Raw genomic sequence first — 23,071 nt, forward strand, 5'->3', positions numbered from 1 at the left:
GATTATTGATGCGGCGCCTTGATGCAGTGCAGTCCCTCGATCCGATCCAGCCGATCCAATCCCGCGATCGTCGAAGTGCTGAACGTACAGCACCTCTGCCGGTATCCACACGTGCGAGGAGGAGCTCCGGCGGCGGACTGCTAGATCCGGTGCGACGGTTGAACTGAATCGGGCTAGGGTTCTCAACGCATGAGAGTGGAAAAAACCGTGCCCTTTAGGCATCCCACGCCCCTGCTTATATATCGAGTGGAAGTGGGCTCCAAGCCTTGTGGCCCATCCACCCTGCGAGTCCAACTCGCATTGTCAGCCCAATTCCAGTTCGGGTCCAACCCGACCAAATACTTGCTCCCGCTCTTAAGTGTGTGACCCCACAGGCTCATGGCGACTTGGACACGATTGGAGTCCGACTCACAATCGATCAATCGGTAGCGGCTCCTAGCAGAACGTGCCGACTCCCAAGTACCATCGAGTCATGACGACGTACCTTCCAATGTGACATACGTCTTAGTCCCTTTTTGCCTCACGATATACCTTGTCGAACTATAGGCGATTAATCGTCATCCCTTTAATAGTTCAACTCTCTTCTCGATCTGTGATATACGATTCATCCGACTAACTCTTAGTCGATCGACCCGGTTAACAATTAACCAAGTCGCGCATGGCCATGCTTCCCGAATCATATCACTCGAGAGGGCCCAGAGAATATCTCTCCAGTCGGAGGGGCAAAATCCCATCTTGGTTATCCACATCACACAGCTTGATTCTCAGTCAACCCGAACTCTGCCTTTATAACTGCCCTGTTACGGAACAACGTTTGACAGAACCTAAGTTGGTGATCCACAACTCGGATTGTGCGATAACCTCAGGTCTAAGGATTACATTGATTGAGACATGCAAATGACGACCTACTCGTTGCATCTCAATATGGGTCAGTCCGACTCGCTAAACTCTTTAGCCGAGTCCGTGTAAGCTGGAATGACATCACCATGCCCATGACAAGTGGAACCGAGTCATCAGCCAACTTTCACATTAGTCTAGGTTATGTGTCCAGCACAACCTCAATGACTAAGGACAATTTAGTATGAACAACATGAATACATAGTTCCACAATCAAATCACATATTCAATGATACATATCAGATGTTCAAACAAGGACAACTCAATAATATTTATGAATACATTGGGAATTACATCATACATGATTGCCTCTAGGGCATATTCCCAACACTCTCGCCGCCGACTCCACGGCCGGTGCCGGCTTTGAGCCCCAAGGCTCTCCTGCTGCTAGGCGTGGAGGACAAGAAACAGCTGCAGTCGTAGACTGCGGTGTCGAAGCCCGAGGGCCGCAGGCGCACACTACACGATGGACCAAACATGAGGACAATTAACTGCCAGGAAAAATAGGTTTTCGGAGGCAATTGGACTGCCGGCAAAACTTAACTGCCGGCAAAAATATGCCGCCGGGAAAAGTTGAGGAACAGGGGCAGTTTACTGCTGGCAATGGTGTAGGCTTTTGATGGCAAATCATCTGTCGGCATAACTAGTGAAGGGCAGATGATCCGCTGGCACATGCCTATGTGGGGTCCAGAAAATTTTAGCTGCTCTTTTTGTTTTTTTGTTTTGCAAGATAAAGCTCCAACTGGACCCCAAAACTCCAAAGCCCATTCCCCCGAGCCACACTTCGCTTCTGTGTCTCATCGTGCTCACCCCCAATGCCCGATCTAGGGTTTCAGCTGCCGCCTCCTTCCCCAGGGCGTCGCCGCCTCCAACCTCATCTCGTCGTGGCTGCCTCCAACCTCAACATCGTTGCTGCGGCTTCCTTTCCCCACTGTTAGTAACATGACTTGGTCTTGCACGTGTGTGTACAAGCCGTTAGTATTGGTTAGCTGACTTAGTCTATCCCAACATCTCTAGCTTATCTAGTAGTTCGTTGGCAGCTTATCCAGTAGTTTGTTGGCTAGATTGTAGGAGTTAGCTGCTCTGCCGAAGGCATCTGTACATGTATTTATACCCCTTGTGTTCATCAATACAATCCAAGTGTTGAGCCACTCCATCTCTCTCGTGTCTTACATGGTATCAGACGCTCGACGTCTCTGAGACCGCACTCACTTCCGCTGCCCTCATGGCAAACCCTGACACCAGCCTCCCTCTGACCTCCACGGCGGCCGGCGCACTCACAGCTTCAACTGCCGCTCTTGTGTCGCCTACTATCCTCCCTCCTGGCTCCACTCCACAGCCTGTAGGCATCGCCGCTGCCCTCGGCGCCGGCACAGGCCCAGGCGTCTCCCCACTGCCCGTGCTCTCTTCGATGATGATGTGGCCGCCACGTCTGTCGTCCGCGATGCGGGCGCCATCCCGGTGACGGCTGCCTCTCTGCAGCATATCCGCATCAAGGAGCACGTCCTCACCGCCCTCGACCTCAAGCGAAACAACTATGGCCGGTGGAGCACCCTCTTCATGAAGGTCATCGGCCGGAATGGCCTCGAGGACCACCTCGTTGCCGGCGCCGACCACAAGCTTGAGGACGCCGAATGGATGAAGGTCGGCCTCACCATTGTGTCCTGGCTCTACACCACCATCAGCGAGGAGATCCTCGACATCATCCTCGCGCCGCACGATCCGGCTTTCGTGGTATGGACAAAACTCTCAAGTCTTTTTCTGGACAACATGATGACTCAGGCCGTCTACATGGAGGAGGAGTTCTGCAGTCTGCAGCAGGGCCACCTCTCCGTCACGGACTACTGCTCGCGCCTCAAGGTCCTCGCCGACGGCCTGCGTGACGTCGGCGTTCAGGTCTCCGACCAGTCCATGCTCTTCAACATGCTCCGTGGTCTCAACCCTTCTCTCGGCCACGCCATCCCAGTGCTCACCATGCAGCAGCCACTGCCATCCTTCATGCGCGCCCGCTCGTATTTGCTGCTCAAGGAGCATCGCCAGGAGCAAGCCGCGCGTCGTCGAGCTGCCGCCACCTTCTTCGTCGACCGCTCCGGCGCACCGGCACCTGCGTCCCTACAGGGCTCTCCTTCCAGCAGCAACAAGAAGAACAAGAAGCGCAAGACTGCGTCGACCTCTCCGGCCGGCGGCGGCTCGCGCTTCCCCAACTCGCCTGCTGCACCATCCTAGCCACACGGCGTCAACCCGTGGTCTGGCACCTTTCAGGCCTGGCAACAGACACCGCGTGCGCCCGGCGCTGGCGTCCTCGGTCCCCGCCCACCCATGGCGCCCACTGCTCCGCAAGCCTACAACGCCAACACCTCCATGATGGCGCCATCCTTCAGCTCGGCGACGCCCGTGGCTCCTGCTCTGGATCCCAACTTCATGGCGGCCATGCAACAGATGTCGCTCCAGAACAACAGCGGCGGCGGCGACGACTGGTTCCTTGACACGGGCGCCTCATCGCACATGACGTCCAGCACAGGTAACCTCTCCTCCTTCTCCCCTTACTCTACCTCGTCTCAAATTACAGTAGGTAATGGTGCTCATCTTCCTATTACTGCAATTGGCACTGCCTCTATTTCTACTTATGCTCGTCCTCTTTATCTTCGTAATGTACTTGTCTCTCCTAACCTCGTTAAGAACTTACTTTCTGTACGAACTCTCTCACGAGATAACAACGTTTTTGTTGAGTTTGACCCGGCTGGTTTCTCTGTAAAGGATCTGCATTCCAGGGCGGCGATTCTGCGAAGTAACAGCCCCGACGATCTGTATCTGGTTCGGTCATCCCCTGGAGCTCGTCCTTGTCATGCCGCCTTCACTGCCACCTCTGTCAACTTGTGGCATCGTCGCCTTGGTCACCTAGGAGATGCTTCTTTAGCTCACATTATTCGTTCATTCCCCTTTTCCTGTATTAAAGACAGTGATGCCTCTCACCACTGTACTGCTTGTCGCTTAGGCAAACACACTAGATTTCCATTTCAGCAATCTACTACTGTCACTTCCTTTCCTTTTCAATTGATTCATTGTGATGTTTGGACCTCGCCTGTTGTGAGCTCCTCAGGATTTACTTATTATTTAGTTATACTTGATGATTACTCACATTTTGTGTGGACTTTTCCCCTGCGCCGTAAATCTGACGCTCTTCCTTCCCTCCTCTCCTTCCACGCGTATGTTGCTACTCAGTTTCGTCTGCGCATTCTTGCACTTCAAACTGACAACAGCAAGGAATTTGACAACGCCGCCCTCCGCTCTTTTCTCTCGTGGCACGGCATCCAACTTCGCCTCTCGTGTCCGTACACCTCGCAACAGAACGGCAAGGCGGAGCGCATCTTCCGGACCCTCAACGACGGCATGCGCACTCTCCTCTTTCAAGCCTCCATGCCACCAAAATTCTGGGCTGATGCTCTTGCCACGTCTACCCTCCTGCTCAATCTTCGGCCATGCAAACCTCGTCAAATGCACACTCCCTACAAGCTTCTTTTTGGCATTCCTCCTCCTTACTCTCATCTGCGTGTTTTTCGCTGCTTGTGTTTTCCTAACACTATTGCTACTTCTAGGAACAAACTAATGCCTCGTTCAGTTTCTTGTGTGTTTCTTGGTTACTCTGCAGATCACCGTGGATACAGGTGTTTTGACCCGGTTTCTCGTCGTGTGCTAACCTCTCGGCATGTTCATTTCCACGAGGACGTTTTTCCTTTTGCACAGGTGAACGCCCCGCCGACGCCCGCTCCGACACCCGCCGACGACGCCCCGTCCTTCGACCCGGCGATCCTCTCACTGGGTCCCAAACGTGCTGCTCCTCCGGCCTCTCCATCGCGCCCAGCTGCAGCCACGGTGTGCCCTGCAGGCACCTCTCCCACGTCTGACACGCCCTCGATGCATTCGTCCGGCGCGCACCCGTCTTCCGGCGGCTTCGTACCGTCCGCTGACCGGCCCGTGCCACCCACCTCCAGCATCGACACCGCGCCCACGCCATCGCCGTCTACGCCATCGCCGTCCACGCCAACGTCCTCAAGCATCCTGCCCGTTGTGCCGCTAGCGCCGGTGCATCGCATGGTCACTCGTGCACAGAACGGCATCTTCCTCCCCAAGCGCTTGTTCGACTGCACTGCATCGACCACACCTTCACCAATTCCGTCGTCAGCTCGTGCCGCCCTTCGCGACGTGCACTGCCATGCTGCTATGCAGGAAGAATATGACGCCCTCATCAACAACAACACCTGGACCTTAGTTCCACGACCGCACGGCGCCAACCTCGTTTCCGGCAAGTGGATTTTTCGCCACAAGACTCGACCTGACGGCTCCCTCGAGCGCTACAAGGCGCGTTGGGTCGTCCGCGGGTTTTCTCAGCGCCCCGGAGTCGACTTCGGCGAGACGTTCTCTCCAGTGGTTAAGTCCGCCATGATCCGCACTGTGCTCCATCTTGCTGCTGCTCGTGCATGGCCGGTCCACCAGCTCGACGTGAAGAATGCCTTCTTGCATGGCATCTTGTCCGAGCTACTCGCAGCAGCCGACGGGATTTGTCGATCCATCGAAGCCCGATCATGTGTGCCTCCTCTCCAAGTCTCTGTACGGACTGAAGCAGGCCCCAAGGGCTTGGTACACTCGCATCGCCACCTTCCTTCGATCTACAGGTTTTGTTGCCACCACCTCCGACCCGTCGCTGTTCGTGCTTCGTCACGGCATCGACGCCACGTACCTGCTGCTCTACGTTGATGACATCGTCCTGACGGCGTCCACTGAACGACTGCTCCGACACATCATCACCAGCCTGAGTTCTGAGTTCTCAATGAAGGACTTAGGACCGCTTCAGCTCTTTCTTGGGATTCAGGTAACTCGGACAGCCGCCGGATTTTTCCTGTCACAGGAACACTACGCCGAGGAGCTACTGGACCATGCCTCCATGTGCAACTGCACGCCTACCGGTACGCCCGTCGACACCAAGCCCAAGTCGTCCTCGACCGATGGTACTCCCTATGCCGATCCCTCAGGCTATCGTAGCATCGTCGGTGCCCTACGGTACTTGACGATGACACGGCCTGACATTGCCTACGTCGTTCATCAAGTGTGTCTCCACATGCACTCGCCGACGAACGCTCATTGGCAATTGGTGAAGCGAGTTCTTCGGTACATTCGAGGAATTACCTCACTTGGTCTGCAGCTCCGGGCGTCGTCCACCGTCGACATCACCGTCTACTCCGACGCAGATTGGGCCGGCTGCCCGGACACGCGGCGGTCTACCTCAGGCTACTGCGTCTTCCTTGGCGGCCCGCTTGTGTCCTGGTTGTCCAAACGACAGGCCACCGTCTCCCGCTCCAGTGTAGAAGCGGAGTACCGTGCCGTGGCAAATGCTGTTGCCGAGTGTACTTGGCTTCGACAACTTCTGGGCGAGCTGCACTGCGACATCCGCACGGCCACTGCTGTGTTCTACGACAACGTCTCCGCCGTCTACCTTGCCGCCAACCCTGTCCATCACAAACGAACGAAGCACATTGAGCTCGATGTACACTTCGTCCGGGAGAAGGTGGCCATCGGCCAGGTTCGAGTCACTCATGTTCCCACGACACAACAACTCGCGAACATCATGATGAAAGGGCTGCCCACGGCGGTGTTTGATACTCTACGCTCCAGTCTCAGCATTCTTCATCCTGATGCTGTGACTGCCGGGGGGTGTTAGTAACGTGACTTGGTCTTGCACGTGTGTGTACAAGCCGTTAGTATTGGTTAGCTGACTTAGTCTATTCCAACGTCTCTAACTTATCTAATAGTTCGTTGGCAGCTTATCCAGTAGTTTATTGGCTAGATTGTAGGAGTTAGCTGCTCTGCCGAACGCATCTGTACATGTATTTATACCCTTTGTGTTCATTAATACAATCCAAGTGTTGAGCCACTCCATCTCTCTCGTGTCTTGCACCCACGGCCGCGACCGCCTCCAACCTCATCTACGTCGTCCCCGCCTCCGTCCTCCTCTCCGTTGCTGCGGTTTCCTTTCCCCACGGCTGCCGCCCCATCCCTTCCCACAGCTGCCGTAGCGCCCATCATTTTCTGCCCCCGCCGCCCCTGCTGTACCCCATGGCGAACCAGGCGACCATGCGCGTCGTTGTCGCCGTACCACACCCATAGATCTGCAGCAGCGGCGAGTGACATCGTCGAGTCAGGAACCTGAGACGCCAACCCCCCATCCAGGCTCGTCGTCAACACGTCGACGAAGCTGAGCTCACCGTCGCCCTGCTGCCCAGACTACGCTTCCTCCTCCCAGTGGACCTCGTCATCTTCCACCCCACCAGCACCTCCAAAACTTCCTCCGCGGGCTAGCAGGTCAGGAATGGGTTGATTTATTTTTCAATGGAAATTCGTATCCCAATCAATTGTGCAGTGTCTTTCTATGATATATGAAGGAAGAGCAGCAAATTTGGGGCTAAACTATGTTATCCGCCAGTGTTATCTGAAAAAATATATGTGGGATAGTACTGATATGAAACTGTATACGGAGTATTATCTAGATCTAATAGCATGCATTTCAAGACCATCGTAACAATATCATTATACTAGTGGCTTCACAAAGCAGCAGTCAAACCGTGCTTCTGAATTGAGCATATCAATAATAAAGTGTTCATTAACTTGTGATGTGAACTGCATCTGAAGTCATGTCATTAGCTTGTCTACTAACAGTCAGTAACAATACCATTATACTAGTGGCTTCACAATGCAGTAGTCAAGTTGTGCTTCTAAATTGAGCATATCAATAATAAAGTGTTCATTAACTTGTTCTGTGAACTGCCTCTGAAGTCATTAGCTTGTCTAGTACATTAACAGTCAGTATACTTTGGCATCTAGTTACCGTTAAGTACATTTTGCAGTATAGCAATACAAATATGTAACACCAAGGTAGTAGTATAACAATCAATAATTTTCTCATTTAATGTTGAACAGTTGAATCAGTTTCTGCTTGTGTTAACAGTTGATAAATATTACTTCTGATTTAAGAACGAACTACACTCTGTTGAGATATCAGTCTAGAAAGGTTTATAGGAAAGTACTCCGCACTTAGTAATACCTCTTGGTCAGTTAGTATGATTTCTGGTTATACACATGTTTATCATCAACAATTTGATTGAATAGAAGGAAAAGGGAAAAATAAACTCATGCATACAGTCAAGGCTGGGATTACTCGGGACAACCACTAACATCAGCTAACGGCGCGGCGAAGCGCGCGTATCCGGCTAGTAGTTAGCATTGACGAATACAAATACTCTTGGTTGCACAATTTTTTTTTTCATTTTTCTACACTAACTTCTCGCCATTTACTTGCACCATTATTAGCTCTCATTTCACTTTCTTTTTTACAGGTTAACAACACAAGTCACTGATTGATGCTTGCTGATGATTTGGTTCAATATCATTGAAGTTCTCATGTATTTGGTTTCCGGCCTGATCTGCTTGTACTTTTGGTTCTGGGATCAACAGTAATAGCTTGTGGAGTTGTTGAGTCTGCTGTGAACTTGTACTTTTGGTTCTGGGATCAACAGTACTTGCATGTATGCTTTCCAGGAACATATATATGTATGAAGTTCTGAGATTGTCAATGAGCAGTGTGCGTGAATGATATCTGCTTTTTGAAAATTACATTGAATTGTGAATCTGTGAGAGAATTGGGTGTGTACTGGAAGTTGGGAGCCAAAACTGCCTGGAATTTAATTGAGGGTTGTTTGATTGCCGGGATATGAGAGCAAACTGCCGGGTAAATTCTTGCTTCTCTCGGCAGTCAGACTGCCGGCATATTCCACATCTGCTGGGAAAACTTAGAGTGAACTGCCGGCAAATATTTATGCTATAGGGCGTAGAGACTGCCAGGAAAACTCTTTACCGACAGATACACAATCTAAGGCAGACAAACTGCCGGGAATTTCTTTGCCGGCAGGTAACACTATCCGCCGGGCAAATTATAAAACTGCCGGCAAAAACTGACATTTTAGGGCAGTCCAACTGCCGGCAAAACTAAAACTGCCGGCAAAGCTTGCTTTGCCGGCAGCGTTATAGGGGGCAGGCCAAACTGCCGGCAAAAAACCTTTGCCCGCAGTTTTTTTTGCCCTCTTTAGTGATATTTGCCTACAAAATGAGGTAAACATTGTCACAAGTTAAACAAAATGTGACAAACACTGTCTCAAATTTACAAAATGGTTTAAACATTATCACAAGTTTATGAACATTGCGTAAAATGTGGCATACACTTCCGCAATTTACAAATGTGAGGTAAACAATGCCACAAGTTTGCAATCAAGGGGTAAAATGTGGCAAACACTGTAATGAATTTACAAACATGAGATAAACATTGCCACAAGTTTAGAAACATGAGATATATGTGACAAACATCGTCTCAAATCTACAAAATGAGGTAAACATCTCACAAGTTTACAAACATGGGTTAAATGTGGCAAACACTTTCGCAAATTTACAAACATGAGGTAAACGTTGTCACAAGTTCACAAACATGGGTAAAATTGTGGCACACACTTTCGCAATTTTACAAAGATGAGGGAAACATTTTCACAAGTTTAACATCACGGGGTAAAATGTGGCAAACATTGTCCTAAATTTATACATATGAGATTAACATTGTCACAAGTTTACAATCACGGAGTAAAATATGGCAAACACTGCCATGAATTTACAAACACGAGGTAAACATTGTCACAAGTTTACAAACATGGATAAATGTGACAAACACTGTCAAGGGTTTACAAACATGAGGTAGAAAATGGAATTCATAAAAAGAAAAAGAAAAACGAGAACAAGATGGACCAGCATCACCAAATTAAGGTGTAATAGTATTACCTAAAGGCTGAAGCAAGGCATAACTTGCTGCAGCTAGCTATCCTTATATTCCTACATGGTTCCTAGGCAGCATCAATATTCAGCTAAGTATATTCTTTACTCTTGCGCCAAAGGATGCCATGGATTCCATTGGAGATTTAAACCATTTAAAAGTTGCTGAGATACATATACATATCATAAACTACTAGTCCATGTTGCCCAACAGGTATATGCTTTTCTTTATATTTGTTGCCACACATTCACTTATGACTTGACATTAGATCAGTAGTCGTACCTCAGTATTTGATTCTTCTGAAGCTCGTTTTGTTGTCAGAGCTGAAGTGATGAGAATTATGCAATACATAAAGCTGGAGGCTGGATTGGTTCGGTGTTATGATATTTAAGAGATGCTCCCAATAGGTAAATTTTGTAAATGTCCTAAATGCATTCAGAGTTCTTCAGCGGGACGAGAAGTCATCTGTCGCGGCAGCAGAGAAATCAATAAATCTAACTCGTAGCTTAGGATGCAACAAGGAGTGGCTTAACATGTACCTGAGAGGTGTCATCTTTGTAGAATGTATAAATTAGACAATAAGTTTGGATGTGCTATTTATTTGGGGTTCAACTTGGAATCATAGTTGTAATCAGGTGGAATTTTCTTGCTATTTAGTTGGGGTTAAACTTGGAATTATAGTCGTAAGCAGGTGAATTCTTTCTCTCTTTTTTAACCAGGTGGAATTTTTCGTTATTGGGGCATCGAAAACTCAAATGTGGATTGCTCCATGAATCCAAGCGGTGGTTTTATGAAATTGAAAGCAAACTCTAAGTATTTATCAAGCCTCCTTTTCTTTTCATTTTTGGAATCCCATTCTCGTTATGCTCCATTTGCTACTATAGTCGTGTAATGCAGCTCTTATTTTCTGTCCTTTTAGAGCTACCTCCGAAAGTATCCACTCTGAGGTGAGCTTCAACTTTGCAGTCAAAGGAATCCTCAAGCATTTCTTTTCAGACACATAATAGTGTTATTTGCACAAACAGGACACGCGCAAGGGTTCCATACACATAATAGTGTTGTTATTTGCACAAATAGGTCATGCGCAAGGGTTCCAGACACATAATAGTGTTATTTGCACAGGCAGGCCATGCGGTCAAACACGATTGACAAAAATGGTCCCCTCTTAAATGAAATGCCAAAAATGACCTGGTGGCTTTGAATGTATCCAGAGCCCTTCCGCCAACCCCATTGGCAAAAAGCTCACGTGTCGCTTTTTAGACTTTTCGTCCGGCCATTTTTGGCGTTTCATTTCAGAGGGAGCTATTTTTGTCAATCGCGTTGCACAGGGGGCCAAGAGTAAAAAACTCGGACATCTCGTGACTCATTTGATGTACTTTTAGAACTCACTAACACAATGCCTATGCATTGCTACAGACTAAATATATTACTCCCTCTGATCCTAAATTCGTGTCATGGTTTTAAGAATTTATGATCGTAGGGAGTACATATTTAAAAAGAATATTGTATTGTCATATATTGTCTTTGATTCGTATAATTCATATTTGTATTTGCCAAATCAACAAGTGATGCATTCTGGAAATGTGACTGGCCGCGGCCACCGATTCAATCTTTTGTAGGAGTAAAGAGTTGCTTACTCTGAACAAATTAACACCACGGATAGCTAGCTAGCAAGCAGTTCTTTCGGCTCCATGAAGTTCAAGAGATCGATGAACCGATTCAATTCGAGCATTATTCAGCAAAAGCATACCTTTTTTACTATCATCAGCGAAGATCACGAGGATATAAATATACTCGTGCGTGTTTGCGATTGCAAGATATAGCAATATCCAGCTAGTGCGTGATCTTCAGTCTCCTAACTCCCTGAGGTCTCAGCCCAAACGCTGGGACCAAGCTCTCAGTCTCAGGGGCAGTTGCCAGCCGGTGCCTGGACCTTCTCTGGCACGGATTCAGCGATGAACGTAAACCTCTAGGATGCAGCTCTCCGGTCGATCTTCCTCCGCTCGCCGTCCTCCGGGAACGCCAGTGCAGGAGCATTGTTCTGGTTCACCTTCCTGAAGAAAACAGGTACAGGAAACAACCAGGGACAGACCAATGATAATGCCAGCACAAAACAAAATTTGACAAAAAAACAGCAGACATATTTCTAAAAAAGCAGAAGCAAAATGACCCCCAAAATGTCGACCGGGAAATGTTGGACCATAACACGCTCGCTGACATAAACAAACAAACAGAAAAATGACTAATGACCTTGTTTTTCTTCACGCCAAGAATGGCCCGACTCCCTTCAGCTTTGGCATCCTTCAGGAGAATAGCAATCCCCACTACAGCAAAAAAGAAGTCTTGAAATCTGAGTTCCGCAAGTCACTGGCACAATCTTTTAACGACTGTCCGATCATGGCAATCAAACTGAATACAGTGAGAAGGGAATTCATTTTCGAGAAAACATGTCATATTACGTTCTTTTCTGCAGTCTATATAATAGCATAGCCGAAAGCCCCAAAGGCCATGAGATTCTTCGCAGTACTGCTTAACCATTGATCAAGCAGACAAGAGATGCTGGCAGAGGATAGCTCTGAAACTAACAGTCACAGCTTGCTACCTTCCAGAAATTAACCAAGAGACAAAAGGAACAGAAGGTGGTCAGAAGTCTGCTCCACAAAATTGACTGGGCTTTTTTTCGCCCGTTCCACACACTTTTGGCCGAATTGTCTATTCCTAAAGACCAGCCATACAAAGACTCTAATATTAATTGGTATCTTGACTTATATTTCTATATTTTAATTGGCATCTTGACTCACATCATAATATTAATTGGTATCTTGACTTATATTTCTATATTTTAATTGGCATCTTGACTCACATCATAATATTTCTTTTACTGGACACAGCCACTCGTATCAGATACGCACTAAAGATGATGATTTGGGACAAGATTGCACACCCTATCTCAATGAATACATGTAGGAGCAGTGATTGGTACAGCACCCAATTTGTTCTCAACATCAGGCTACAGTTGGTGCCTTGACGATGACATGAACTTGCAGTGGCGCTTACCATAGGATTTGTAGGTTCTCCACAGCAGTTGTTGTCGGTGTTGAGTGGACATGTCGGCTGTTGATCATGAAGGATGTTGATCTGATCGATTGGCGAGTGTCACCTGCAACTGCGGAGAAAAGCATATCCATTAAATACTTGGAGATAAAACTAGCCTCCATAGCAATGGAGATATTTGAGGAGTTCTTTGACTAAGAAGTATTTAATGATTTCACTGGCCCTTTCGCAAATTCAATAAATATTGCTGGATTTCTCAGAGCCAAGCTAATATACAGAACTGGCGAAGGATTCTTACATGTGTTCGGGGAAATAGGCTGAGAAATCCATGTTGATATGGTACAGGTTCAAGAGATACCAGTAGGGTGGACAATAAACATCTCTATATTCAAAGAGTAGCTAGACATACTCAGGATTGTGTAGTTGACAGTCATGTTCGAGTAGAGCTTTCTCATGAAGATGTTACCAAAGTAACCATGGATGATGTCATTTTTGGAAGTGCCTCACCACAAGGAAGATTTGATGTTGTAGTATGGAAATCTCACTTGCCGCCGTATTACAGCTGCATAACTAGCTGTGAGATACGTGATTCAAAGTTTATGTTTAAGTGGAATAACCGTTGTAAGAAGAGGAAGAGTTTGTGTTGACCTCTGAAGATCTAGTTGTAAAAATATGTTGTATCATAATGAAATGCATGTTTTTACCTCTTATATTTACTTCCTGGTTGTTTCAGAATTACTCTAAAAGACCACTTAAGTCAACTAGTTAATTCTGTTAGTAGAGTTTTTTACTGCAGAAGTAGAAGGTAGAACAGGATAGAACTACAACTAAAGTGGACCTTCAGGGGCATAAAAAGCTATCGTGGCACAAGAAGTTGCTTGAAGCACGGGAAAAACTTCCTTTGTGTCAAAGCAACCAACCTTATCCGGTTCTCCCAATCAATCTGGACTCAAAGAACATCCAGTTGATCAAACTAACAACAAAGTCAATGCCATACCTGATACCTATATTGGTGCATTGGAAAGTCACCTAGAAATTGAACATGAATTTTGCCATAATGCATAAATGTTCCATGCATTACTTATTTAGTTCAGAAATAAGACCAGTGTACCACAAACCAACTGTAGAGAGATAGCCCACAAGGGGAAGAGGCAACTCACCCTACTGTCCCTAAAGATCACAGTCAAGAATGCAATTGCAGGAGTTCACGGCCATAATCAAAGGACTAGCAGTCTCCAATTGTACCCATTAGCCACAAGACAAGGTCAAGGTACCATACCAGTTGATTTTTTCTCTGAACCAAAGCTCTTCAGTGAGACAGCGACTGTTACTACAAAACAAGGACTTCAACCTATGATTCCAAAATCAACACTGAAATTTGTTAGACGATGATAATGTAGCAAGCATCATTTCATACGTTCACATCAAATCAAATTAGATTCAAAAAATCTTGAGAGAAATGAGAAAGACCAAGTGGAATCAAGCAGAACATGCATGAATACTCAATATAGCTAATGCAACAAAACGCATATTAGTCAAATCGATAATACACACACACACACAAAAATCTCAACTCAAATAACTACTCCCTCCGGCCGGAATTACTTGTCGAAATATTACATGTATCTAGACGCTTTTTAAACATAGATACATCCATATTTGGACAAATTTGAGACAAATAATATGGGTCAGAGGGAGTACCTTATTTTTCAATCTCTTCTTAGCAGCTCGCAACAGTGCGTCGCGAATTTTGCAGCATAGACATCATCATTAGTTGTTGTATGGTGGTAGTGCATCAGACATTCAGATCTCCGTCCACGGCCAAAAGCCCAAAACATCCCCTCAAAAGACATGATTTCCTGCAGAATTAGCTTTGGACTTGCAGCAAGAAGCATCTCCATTTGGGAGCATCTACTTTCTGAGCTAAGTTTAGTAAAATCATTGACAAGAACACATAATTGATAGCTCATTATAATGTGTATCTCAACTTTAATTCCCAAAAAGTGTAGGTCTCCATGCCATGCCTCATTATTTCAGTAATGATCTAGGATTTACACATAAGAAGATAACAGCATATGAGACTAACAGCTACGAAATTAACAATGTCTAATAACACTATGAGAGCGCTTTCTCTTGGCAACTCTAGCTTGAAGCTCCCGAATCTCACAAGTATAGATGCAGCAATGGTAGGGTGCTATTCGAGACTTCCATGCAAGGACCTTAAATGTCCCATGAGGCCTGATGCTTCCATACATCACATCTTGGAACGTTATTTTCGGAACTTCCTCTTGAGAAGAGCAAGTCTGATACTGATCAAGAACAAGAAAGCCTTCAGTAGTTCCACCCATTCTTTCAAGATATGTAGGTCTATTCTCATTGAGAAAAGCAGATGGATGAGCAGAAAATTTGGAGAGATGATTCTGTACGCATCCTCTCAGGAACACCAGAAGCTTGTACCAGAAACGGGCATTAAAATTGTCTCTCAATAAACAGGCGGTGATGTTTGCAGCAGTCAAAGATTCATTCAGCATCCTCGCTATCTCCATTGCCAAATAAACAAGTCTTGGGTGCATCTCCGGGTCTGTGCTTCCAAATGTAATCACCTTGAAGAAATACCAGTATGCCTCATGGGGCAGTTGCTTTAGTGTTACAGCCTGTGCTGTTCCAAGCTTCTTGATCTTCTCAGATCGGCTTGTGATTATGATTTTACTGCCACTTGTAGTTCTACATCGAGCAAAATTGCACAACCTTTCCCACAGATCTTCGTGGAGATCCCCAGCTACCTCAAGAACAACCAGCAATCTCCCATTATTCTCACATCCTTCTCTCAAAGTGGCCATATCTTCACCTCTTAAATTACCGTGTCTGAAGAACATGATCTGTCGGAAATTATCGCGGACTCTTTCGTCCTCGCAGACATGAGCGACAAGGGTACTCTTTCCAGCTCTCCCTGGACCAACAATTGGGAGGACATCAAACCTGCCAAGACTGCTGCCACAATAAGGTTGTGTGTGCAATAGGAAATTGATGACCTGCTCCATCTCCATCTGGCGGCTAAACATGCACTTGTCCAGCAAGAGATGCATGCTGTAAGGCTGCCGATGCCGGTGAGGATATGTACTCAAGAACAGTACCAGCTCACTGGCATCAAGAATCATGGTCCTCAAACTGTCAAGGACCTCTTCAAGCTCTTGCAAAGTTTTTCTTCTGCTGCTGCTGGAGAGGCTAAAGTGTTGCGCATGACTAAATTGAGGCAAAGCCCAAGAGCGACTCACGACCTGCTGATCTTTCACCTCGATTTCTTTATGAGCATGGTATCTGAAGGTGTCAAGAACGTAATAACCTTGGTATATGGCATCCCTCAGCATGCTTAGCTGCAGAAGCATCCCATGGTTTGTGATGTGCCGCCCTGCAGCCTCGTCGAGGATGACCTGTGCCCTGAGGAGGATCCTCTCCAGGCTAGCCTGCAGGGTCAGCTCTGTTGGCTTGGAGTATTTGTTGATTAAGAAACTCATGGATCTTGTGGCGAGTTCACCCATCACGGCAGAAATGAAAATCTCCATTTGGGTCTTGGGACTCTCTCCTCAGGGGCTAGAAAATTGAAGTCTCTGAAAACTTACTGTTTATGCTCAATCCCTGGCCACTGATGGTTAACAAAGTCATGCAGCCTGGTCAAAGTCAAATGCTTTTCTGGAGAAAATCCCAGTTCTCCCATGCATACAATCTTTGTCATTTGGTTGCATTTTTCTTCTTTATCAAATTGACTTTACAGATCTTGACCTCTGGGATCTTCAATTGCTGAACTAGGGAAATGGCAGTGCAGCCTACGATGTCCTGTTTCACACTTGTGCTGTTATATGCCGTTCCACAGCCACCTCAACTGTGATCTGTGCTTAGACAAGAATCCCTGTAGGCTCTGAAGAATGGTCAGCATTGGTGGCTTGGACAAATTATAGGGAATTTGGGATGTCTCTGTCTGGGACCCTCTCCCCACCACGACTGCACAACAAGTGGATCATGGACAGCTACAGAAAGTGACGCCTACCTGCATTTGGTCATTGTTGACAAGCCAGACTCCCTGGTCAAAAGGAAAATGGAAAAATGATGTATACTTATAATAAATCGGAAGTGTTTGTGTGAACTGCTAAATTTAATTGGCTGCCTAGCTGAGAGAAAAAACAGAAGGAAATGGGACCAAATAGAAAAACTGAAATAAATCCAAAACAGGATTAGAAAAACACCATGTGTTTATGTCTTTGTTCTATGCTGCTTCTACTATTTCTAAGAAGCCTCATATCATCTGGATAAGAGTTTGGTCTTATACATCAGGCAATTGCCTCTAATTCTATCCCTCTCTTCACATGGCACAGTTGTCCCAATCCAAGGTTAATTGCCCGATACTGTGAAACATTAATCAATCAACATTTGGTTGGGCTTTTGTTTCTATATCAAATAGACTTGACTGATTATTAACACTAGGCACAGAACTTGAAGGAGATAGACAAGATTAAGTGGAATCAACCAACATGCATGATGCATATGTGTAGCTAATGCAATAAATAAATTACTTGGTTGAATAGATAATGCAAACAAAAAACTCTTCTCTCTGAGACAAGCTAAGTATGTGTCCATTGACAAGTACACATAACTGATAGCTGCTCCAAAACTGCATGTGCACATGAATTTACAAAAAATGTCTCCATATCACGCCTTCTGTCAATAAACACATGAACTTTACATACAACAAGATTAACACAACAGTATATGTGACTCGAGTGACAAAATTAACCTTGTCTAATATCATAAATCAGAGAGCGCTTCCTCTTAATAAATCTAGTTTGCAGCTCTTGAATCTCACATGTATAGACGTAGCAATAGTACGGCGGTATCTGAGATTTCCATGCGAGGACCTTAAATATCCCATGAGGCTTGACGCCTCTGTACATCACATCTTGGATTGTTATCGTGGGAATTTCCTCTTGAGAAGAGCACATTTGATACTGATCAAAAACATAAAAATCTTCTGTAGTTCTACCCATTCTTTGAATATATGTAGGGATATTTCCTTCCAGCATATCACACGGATGCTCACCAAACATGGAGAAATGCTTTTCTAAGTATCCTCTCAGGAATGCCAGAACCTTGCGCCAAAACTGAATGTCAAAATTGGCTCTCAATAAGCAAGCAGTCATATTCGCAGCAAAGAGAGAACCATTATGAGCCCTGGCTATCTCCATAGCCAAGTGCACAAGTTCTGGGTGCATATGCGGGTCTGTGCTTCCAAACGTAATCACCTTGAAGAAATACCAGTACGCCTCATCGGACAGATGCTTCAGCGTCAGAGCCTGCACTGTCCCAAGCTTCTTGATCTTGTTTGACCGGCTTGTGATTATGATCTTGCTACCAGCTTTGCTGAACCGTCGAGTGAGAGAGCACAGCATTTCCCACAGATCTTCATGGAGATCCCCAACTACCTCCACAACAACCAGCATTCTCATATTATTCTCATGTCCCACTGCACATACATCTCTCAGAGTCAGAGTGGATATCTCTTTATCCCTAAAATTGTCATGTCTCAAGAACACAATCTGTGAGAAGTGTCGATGGACTCTTTCGTCATCACAGACATGAGTGACAAGGGTGCTCTTTCCAACTCTCCCTGGACCAACAATTGGGAGGATATCACAGTTGTCAGGAGTACTGCCGCAACAAGGTTGCGTGTGCAACAGGAAGTTGATAACCAGCTCCATCTCCATCTGGCGGCCAAACATGCACTTCTCAAACAAAAGATGCATGCTGTAAGGCTGGCGATGCAGACGAGGATATGTTGTCAAGAACGTGACCAGCTCACTGACATCAAGAATCATGGTTCTCAAACTGCCAAGGACCCCTTCAAGTTCTTGTAAATTTTGCATGTCGCCACTGCTTGAGAAACGAAGACGTTTTGCATAGCTGAATTTAGACAAAGCCCACGAGCTTCTCGCAACCTGATTCTCTTCCGCCTCGTCTTCTCGGTGAGCACGGCATCTGAAGGTGTCGAGCACATAGTAGCCTCGATACATGGCATCCCTCAGCATGCTCAGCTGGCGGAGCATCCCTTGGTTCGTGACTTGCCTCCCTGCAGCCTCGTCGATGATGACCTGCGCCCGGAGCAATATCCTCTCTAGGCTATCCTCCACGGCCACTACCGGCAGCATGGACTTGGAGTATCTGTTGATGAACAAACTCATGGCTCTGGTGGAAAGTTCGCCCAACACCGCTGAAAGGAAAACCTCCATTTGGGGGGACTTGGCAGAATGAGTCAGTGAGCTGCGAATTGAAATTCTTTATATCGGTTGTAAGGGAGGCTTTCACACATCATGGTCAATCCATTCTGTAGAAACCGTCACTGCCTACTATTGGTTACAATTTCCCTTTCTTTATTAGTAACTAGAATTAGAATCGAATGATCGTTGAGGAGCAGATACAGACAGAACTTGGTAGTACCATTTGCGTGATGAAGCATCGCCACCTGCTCCTGTCGACAATGACCACGCAAAACTACCCCCAATATATATTATCCTAGTGATATTTATTCAGCAAGCCAAAGAAGAGCAGGCTAGTGCTTCCTCCAACTCCGGTATTCATCGGAGAGTCAAAATTGAGCAGCAGTCAGACAAGAGTATATTGCTTTATTAAGGAAAGATTAATTAGCATACTTTACTCTAGTGTTCTCTCCATCGTAACCAGCACGGGATTGCTACTGCCCTCTATAATAAACAGCAAAAAATAAATATTCCCCTTCTAACAAGACCAAACTCAACTCTCACCTCGCGGATTCAAACTGTGCTTGGAGAGGGATTCAGCTCGAGATCTTCGGCTTGGAGATTCCTCACCTCGGCTCGGATTTGACCTCCCCTCCCGCCCCCGCCCCACCCAGCGGCCATGGCGGCAGTCCCTCCCTTGGGAGACAGAGCACGTGCACGGGTGGTTTAGCACGGCGACGACATGCTGAGGAGTTCGCGGGGTGGCGGTCGTCGGCGGCCGGCGGTGGATTTGGCCGTGCATTGGCGGCGAAGCAGGACAAGAGGAAGAAGAAGAGAGAGCCGCGGCGGGGAGGCAGAGGACCTGGACCTAACGGCCGACGTGGACTGTGCATCTTTCGGCCCATGAGCCCGGCCCAGTAGACCCAACTCCTCTCGCTAACAAAGCCCAGCCCGGCCTGCTTTCAAACAAAAATTCCGAAGAAGAAAACGCTTGAGATTCAAATCAGATCGGTGCCGATTTTTTTTTGAGCCGTCAAATCAAACTCAACTCAAGAAAACAAACTGCTAATTAACCAAAACTAGCAAAAGAACCTGTGCGTTGCTACGGAACAATGGAAATTGTATCAAAACATCAAATTAAATGTTGATGTGTTTATGATATGTTTATTTTCGTGGGCTATACTCTTGTCTCTTTCTTTTTTTCACATGTCTTATTTATATATTTGTCCTTACCCTGTTCTCCTATTACTCCTACTCCGTACATTATTTCTCAAATCTCTTCTCCTAATTTCTCGCTCTCCCTCTGACTATCCTCTCCATCCACCTTGAGTGCAAACTTCTCCTCTCCCTGTCCCGATTTATACCGCCACCGAACATCACGCCGCCATGCGCGGCCACCCGCTTGTAGATTCCCGCCACCCGTCCACTCCCGCGCGCCGTCTGCTCCCACTTGCCGCCGGGTACGCCTGTGTGCCGCCCACACATCGCGTACGGCCACTGATCGTGGCGCGCCACTGCCCGTCCAGAGGGCCACCGATGGTTCGCGCCGACGCGGTCCCTGCTGCCTTGCTCGAGGCCACCGCCATCCCGGCCTCAGGCTCATCCCATCGCTGTCCAAGTTTTGTGGGGAGCCACCAGCGCGCACGAGCCGGTGGAGGCGGCGCGCTTTCCGCACACGGACCCCGCCGACGCGCACGAGCTGGCGGAGGCGACAAGAGCGGCGGCGGGCGTGGGTGAGATCCGGATAGGGCAGGAGCGGGGTGAGATTCGTAGGAGAGGAGGAGGAGCAAGGAGGTCTGTGTTGATTTTTAATTGACCTAAATAAACGTCCGACCAGATATTTCCTCCTAATTAACGGAAAGATGCTATATATCTAATCTACAGAGATTGGCTTAATTCTGCTACTGTTGTGCAGGGCCGAGGAACTTGTTGATGTCTTCCTGGAGATACCACATGACGGCTTCCCAAGCAGCCTGCGTGGGGTGCATCTCGTCCCAGTAAAAATACCTCTCGGGATCCTCGCACAGCGTGTACCGATACTCATACGGGCCGCCCTCGGTGTCGCCTTGGGGTCCTTGCTCTCGCAACACAGCGTCAGCTTGTGCTGGAACTGCCCATGGTATCCCCCCTTCTTACCCCCCTCCACCTCCTCCTCCTTCGCCGCCGAGGATGACGACGACGACACGGACCCGAGGACGCTGGAGAATGCGGCGTGGAGGTCGACGACGAACACGCCGTCCATGCCGCCAACGAGCTTTGCGTTCTTGTTTGTGGACCGGGGCCCCGGCGTTTGCGACGCTGTCGCAAGCGCCGTACCCTTCGGCACGCGTCTGCGAGGGCACGCAGCCGACCGGGTGGAGGTTGTTGACGAGCACCTTGCCGGTGCCGAGCTTCCTCAGACGGTCCGCCGAGGCCGCGATGGTGGACGTCACGTTTTTTATGAAGGTCGTCACGTCGCCGAACACCGAGACGGTCACGCGGCCGTAGTCGTCGTTGCCGGAGACGGCGATCAGCGCCACGGAGCCCGCCGCGAGCTGTGCCGGTGAGATGGCGCGGAGGAGATGAGGCTCTCGAAGCTGCCGATCTGGTAAGATCCAACATGATCAATTGGTAGGTACGTACGTATGCCGATTGATGCATGCATGCGTATGCATGGATCAATATAAGGTGGGTATAAATCAAGATTAAGCAGAGTATTATATTAGTACACGGCCGGCAAAGATCAACTAATTAGTATCAAGGTATTAATGCATGCATGCGCGCATGGATCAACAGAAGGTGGGTATAAATCAAGATTAAGCAATGCATACATAGTATTCCTTCCTTCCGTTTCATAATTTTTGTCGAAATATTACATGTATCTAGATGTTTTTAGGACGAGATACATCCATTTTGAGAAAATTTGAGAATTATGAAACGAAGGAAGTATATATTTGTACACGGCCTGCAAAGATCAATTAGTAGTATCAAGGTATTCATGCATGCATCGATATAAAAACAACCCGATCTAATCAAGATTTAAGTAAAAATGATCAGCACAAAATATCGATCGATCCAATCAAGGTTAAATTAAGCAAGAAAGAAAAAGATTAAGCTAAGGCTAGTGAGGTAGATGATGATCAGTAGCGGACGTACCGATGAAGTCAGATTGGACCCTGCCGTTGGAGAAGCGGCCGGTGGGGGCAGAGCCGCTAGCGGAGAATCCATACGGGAAATACCACTGCCGGGTAATACCTTTGTCGGCGACACGTTGAGTAGCGTCCTTGGCCAAGTTGCCGTTATCAGCAAAAGAATCGCCGAAGACGAAGAGGCTGGGACCCGTCGGAGACGCCGGCGGCGGCGGCGGCGGCGGCGGCGGGTTAGCAGGAACGACAGGGCTCGGCGGAGTTCTTCCTTGACAGGCGGGGAAATAGGGATTGTTCCGACAAAATTGGTCCGACGGCCGCCAGCCTCGATAATACGGCCAGCCGGCGGCAGCTGCACGTATATACAAAGCACATTACATATGGTTAATTAATTGATCATCAGCAGGATCGATCGAAGAAATTAACAGCAAAATCTCTTGTCAGTTATAGATGCATGGAAATGGATTATTAGTTTATTACTTACCGTCGAGAGTAGCGAGGAGGAGCACCAGGCTGCAGAGGATGTCGACGTGCTTGGTCGACATGGCTAATTAAGGTTAGCTCCAAAGTAGTGTAGCAGGAGGAGGAAGATGTTGTGTTGGTTATTGATGATGCTCAGAATGGAGGATGTACGTACGGGTATTTATTGGGACGGGACGGGATCTAGGTTATTTATGGAGATTGTTCAGACTAGCTAATCAACTAGCTAAAAACACTTTTAATTAGGTTGAAAAAATCACAGGATATGCTCGTTAGAGCATCTTCAATGCAAGGTACTTGTACACAGGTGCTTAAAGAGAGAGAGTCTTACCATATCACTAAGCACATATCTAAAATAAATTTACTCCAATGTTGAGAAGCCTAGACAGGTGCTTAATTCGTGT

General features: G+C 47.2%; 2 protein-coding genes and 2 long non-coding RNA genes across 9 annotated transcripts; 2 read left to right on the forward strand and 2 right to left on the reverse strand.

Annotated features, from left to right (window-relative positions):
- Positions 1–6,802: 6,802 nt before the first annotated feature.
- Positions 6,803–8,578, forward strand: LOC104581750. The gene is made up of 2 exons (XR_729877.3): positions 6,803–7,254; positions 8,286–8,578. It is a non-coding gene; the product is annotated as an uncharacterized LOC104581750 (long non-coding RNA).
- Positions 8,579–9,211: 633 nt separating this feature from the next.
- On the forward strand, positions 9,212–10,363 carry LOC112269802. The gene is made up of 2 exons (XR_002961937.1): positions 9,212–9,976; positions 10,085–10,363. It is a non-coding gene; the product is annotated as an uncharacterized LOC112269802 (long non-coding RNA).
- A 973-nt stretch (positions 10,364–11,336) lies between these two features.
- Positions 11,337–19,910, reverse strand: LOC100821567 (putative disease resistance protein RGA3). Of its 6 annotated transcripts, none has more exons than XM_024457004.1 (5): positions 17,607–19,910; positions 14,519–16,895; positions 13,978–14,168; positions 12,821–12,929; positions 11,337–12,087 (listed from the first exon to the last, which is right to left on the reverse strand). In XM_024457004.1, the coding sequence occupies exons 1-2, from the start codon at positions 19,093–19,095 to the stop codon at positions 16,873–16,875; spliced, it is 1,512 nt and encodes a 503-aa protein (XP_024312772.1). In that variant the 5' UTR covers positions 19,096–19,910; the 3' UTR covers positions 11,337–12,087; positions 12,821–12,929; positions 13,978–14,168; positions 14,519–16,872. The 6 variants fall into 6 exon arrangements, with proteins under 6 accessions (XP_024312772.1, XP_024312771.1, XP_024312773.1 ...); XM_024457003.1 differs by having other exon boundaries at positions 13,116–14,168; XM_024457005.1 differs by having other exon boundaries at positions 11,337–11,817; positions 12,014–12,087; positions 12,821–14,168.
- Positions 19,911–20,963: 1,053 nt separating this feature from the next.
- Positions 20,964–22,732, reverse strand: LOC112270713 (GDSL esterase/lipase At3g09930-like). The gene is made up of 4 exons (XM_024458767.1): positions 22,672–22,732; positions 22,198–22,539; positions 21,339–21,646; positions 20,964–21,140 (listed from the first exon to the last, which is right to left on the reverse strand). Exons 1-4 carry the CDS (start codon positions 22,730–22,732, stop codon positions 20,964–20,966), a joined length of 888 nt encoding a protein of 295 aa, XP_024314535.1.
- Between the last annotated feature and the right edge of the window lie 339 nt (positions 22,733–23,071).

The sequence above is a fragment of the Brachypodium distachyon genome, chromosome 1, assembly GCF_000005505.3.
Source record: "Brachypodium distachyon strain Bd21 chromosome 1, Brachypodium_distachyon_v3.0, whole genome shotgun sequence".
Taxonomy (NCBI): Eukaryota; Viridiplantae; Streptophyta; class Magnoliopsida; order Poales; family Poaceae; genus Brachypodium; species Brachypodium distachyon.

Bases quoted from the DNA above. Each gene is read 5' to 3' on its own strand.
- LOC100821567 (XM_024457004.1), bottom strand. From the start codon at position 19,095: ATGGAGGTTTTCCTTTCAGCGGTGTTGGGCGAACTTTCCACCAGAGCC. The intron at 16,896-17,606 runs GTTAATTTTGTC...CCTTTTGACCAG, and splicing joins GATTTATGATATTAGACAAG to GGAGTCTGGCTTGTCAACAA.
- LOC112270713 (XM_024458767.1), bottom strand. From the start codon at position 22,732: ATGTCGACCAAGCACGTCGACATCCTCTGCAGCCTGGTGCTCCTCCTC. The intron at 22,540-22,671 runs GTAAGTAATAAA...ATATACGTGCAG, and splicing joins CCTCCTCGCTACTCTCGACG to CTGCCGCCGGCTGGCCGTAT. The intron at 21,647-22,197 runs GTACGTCCGCTA...GGATCTTACCAG, and splicing joins GGTCCAATCTGACTTCATCG to ATCGGCAGCTTCGAGAGCCT.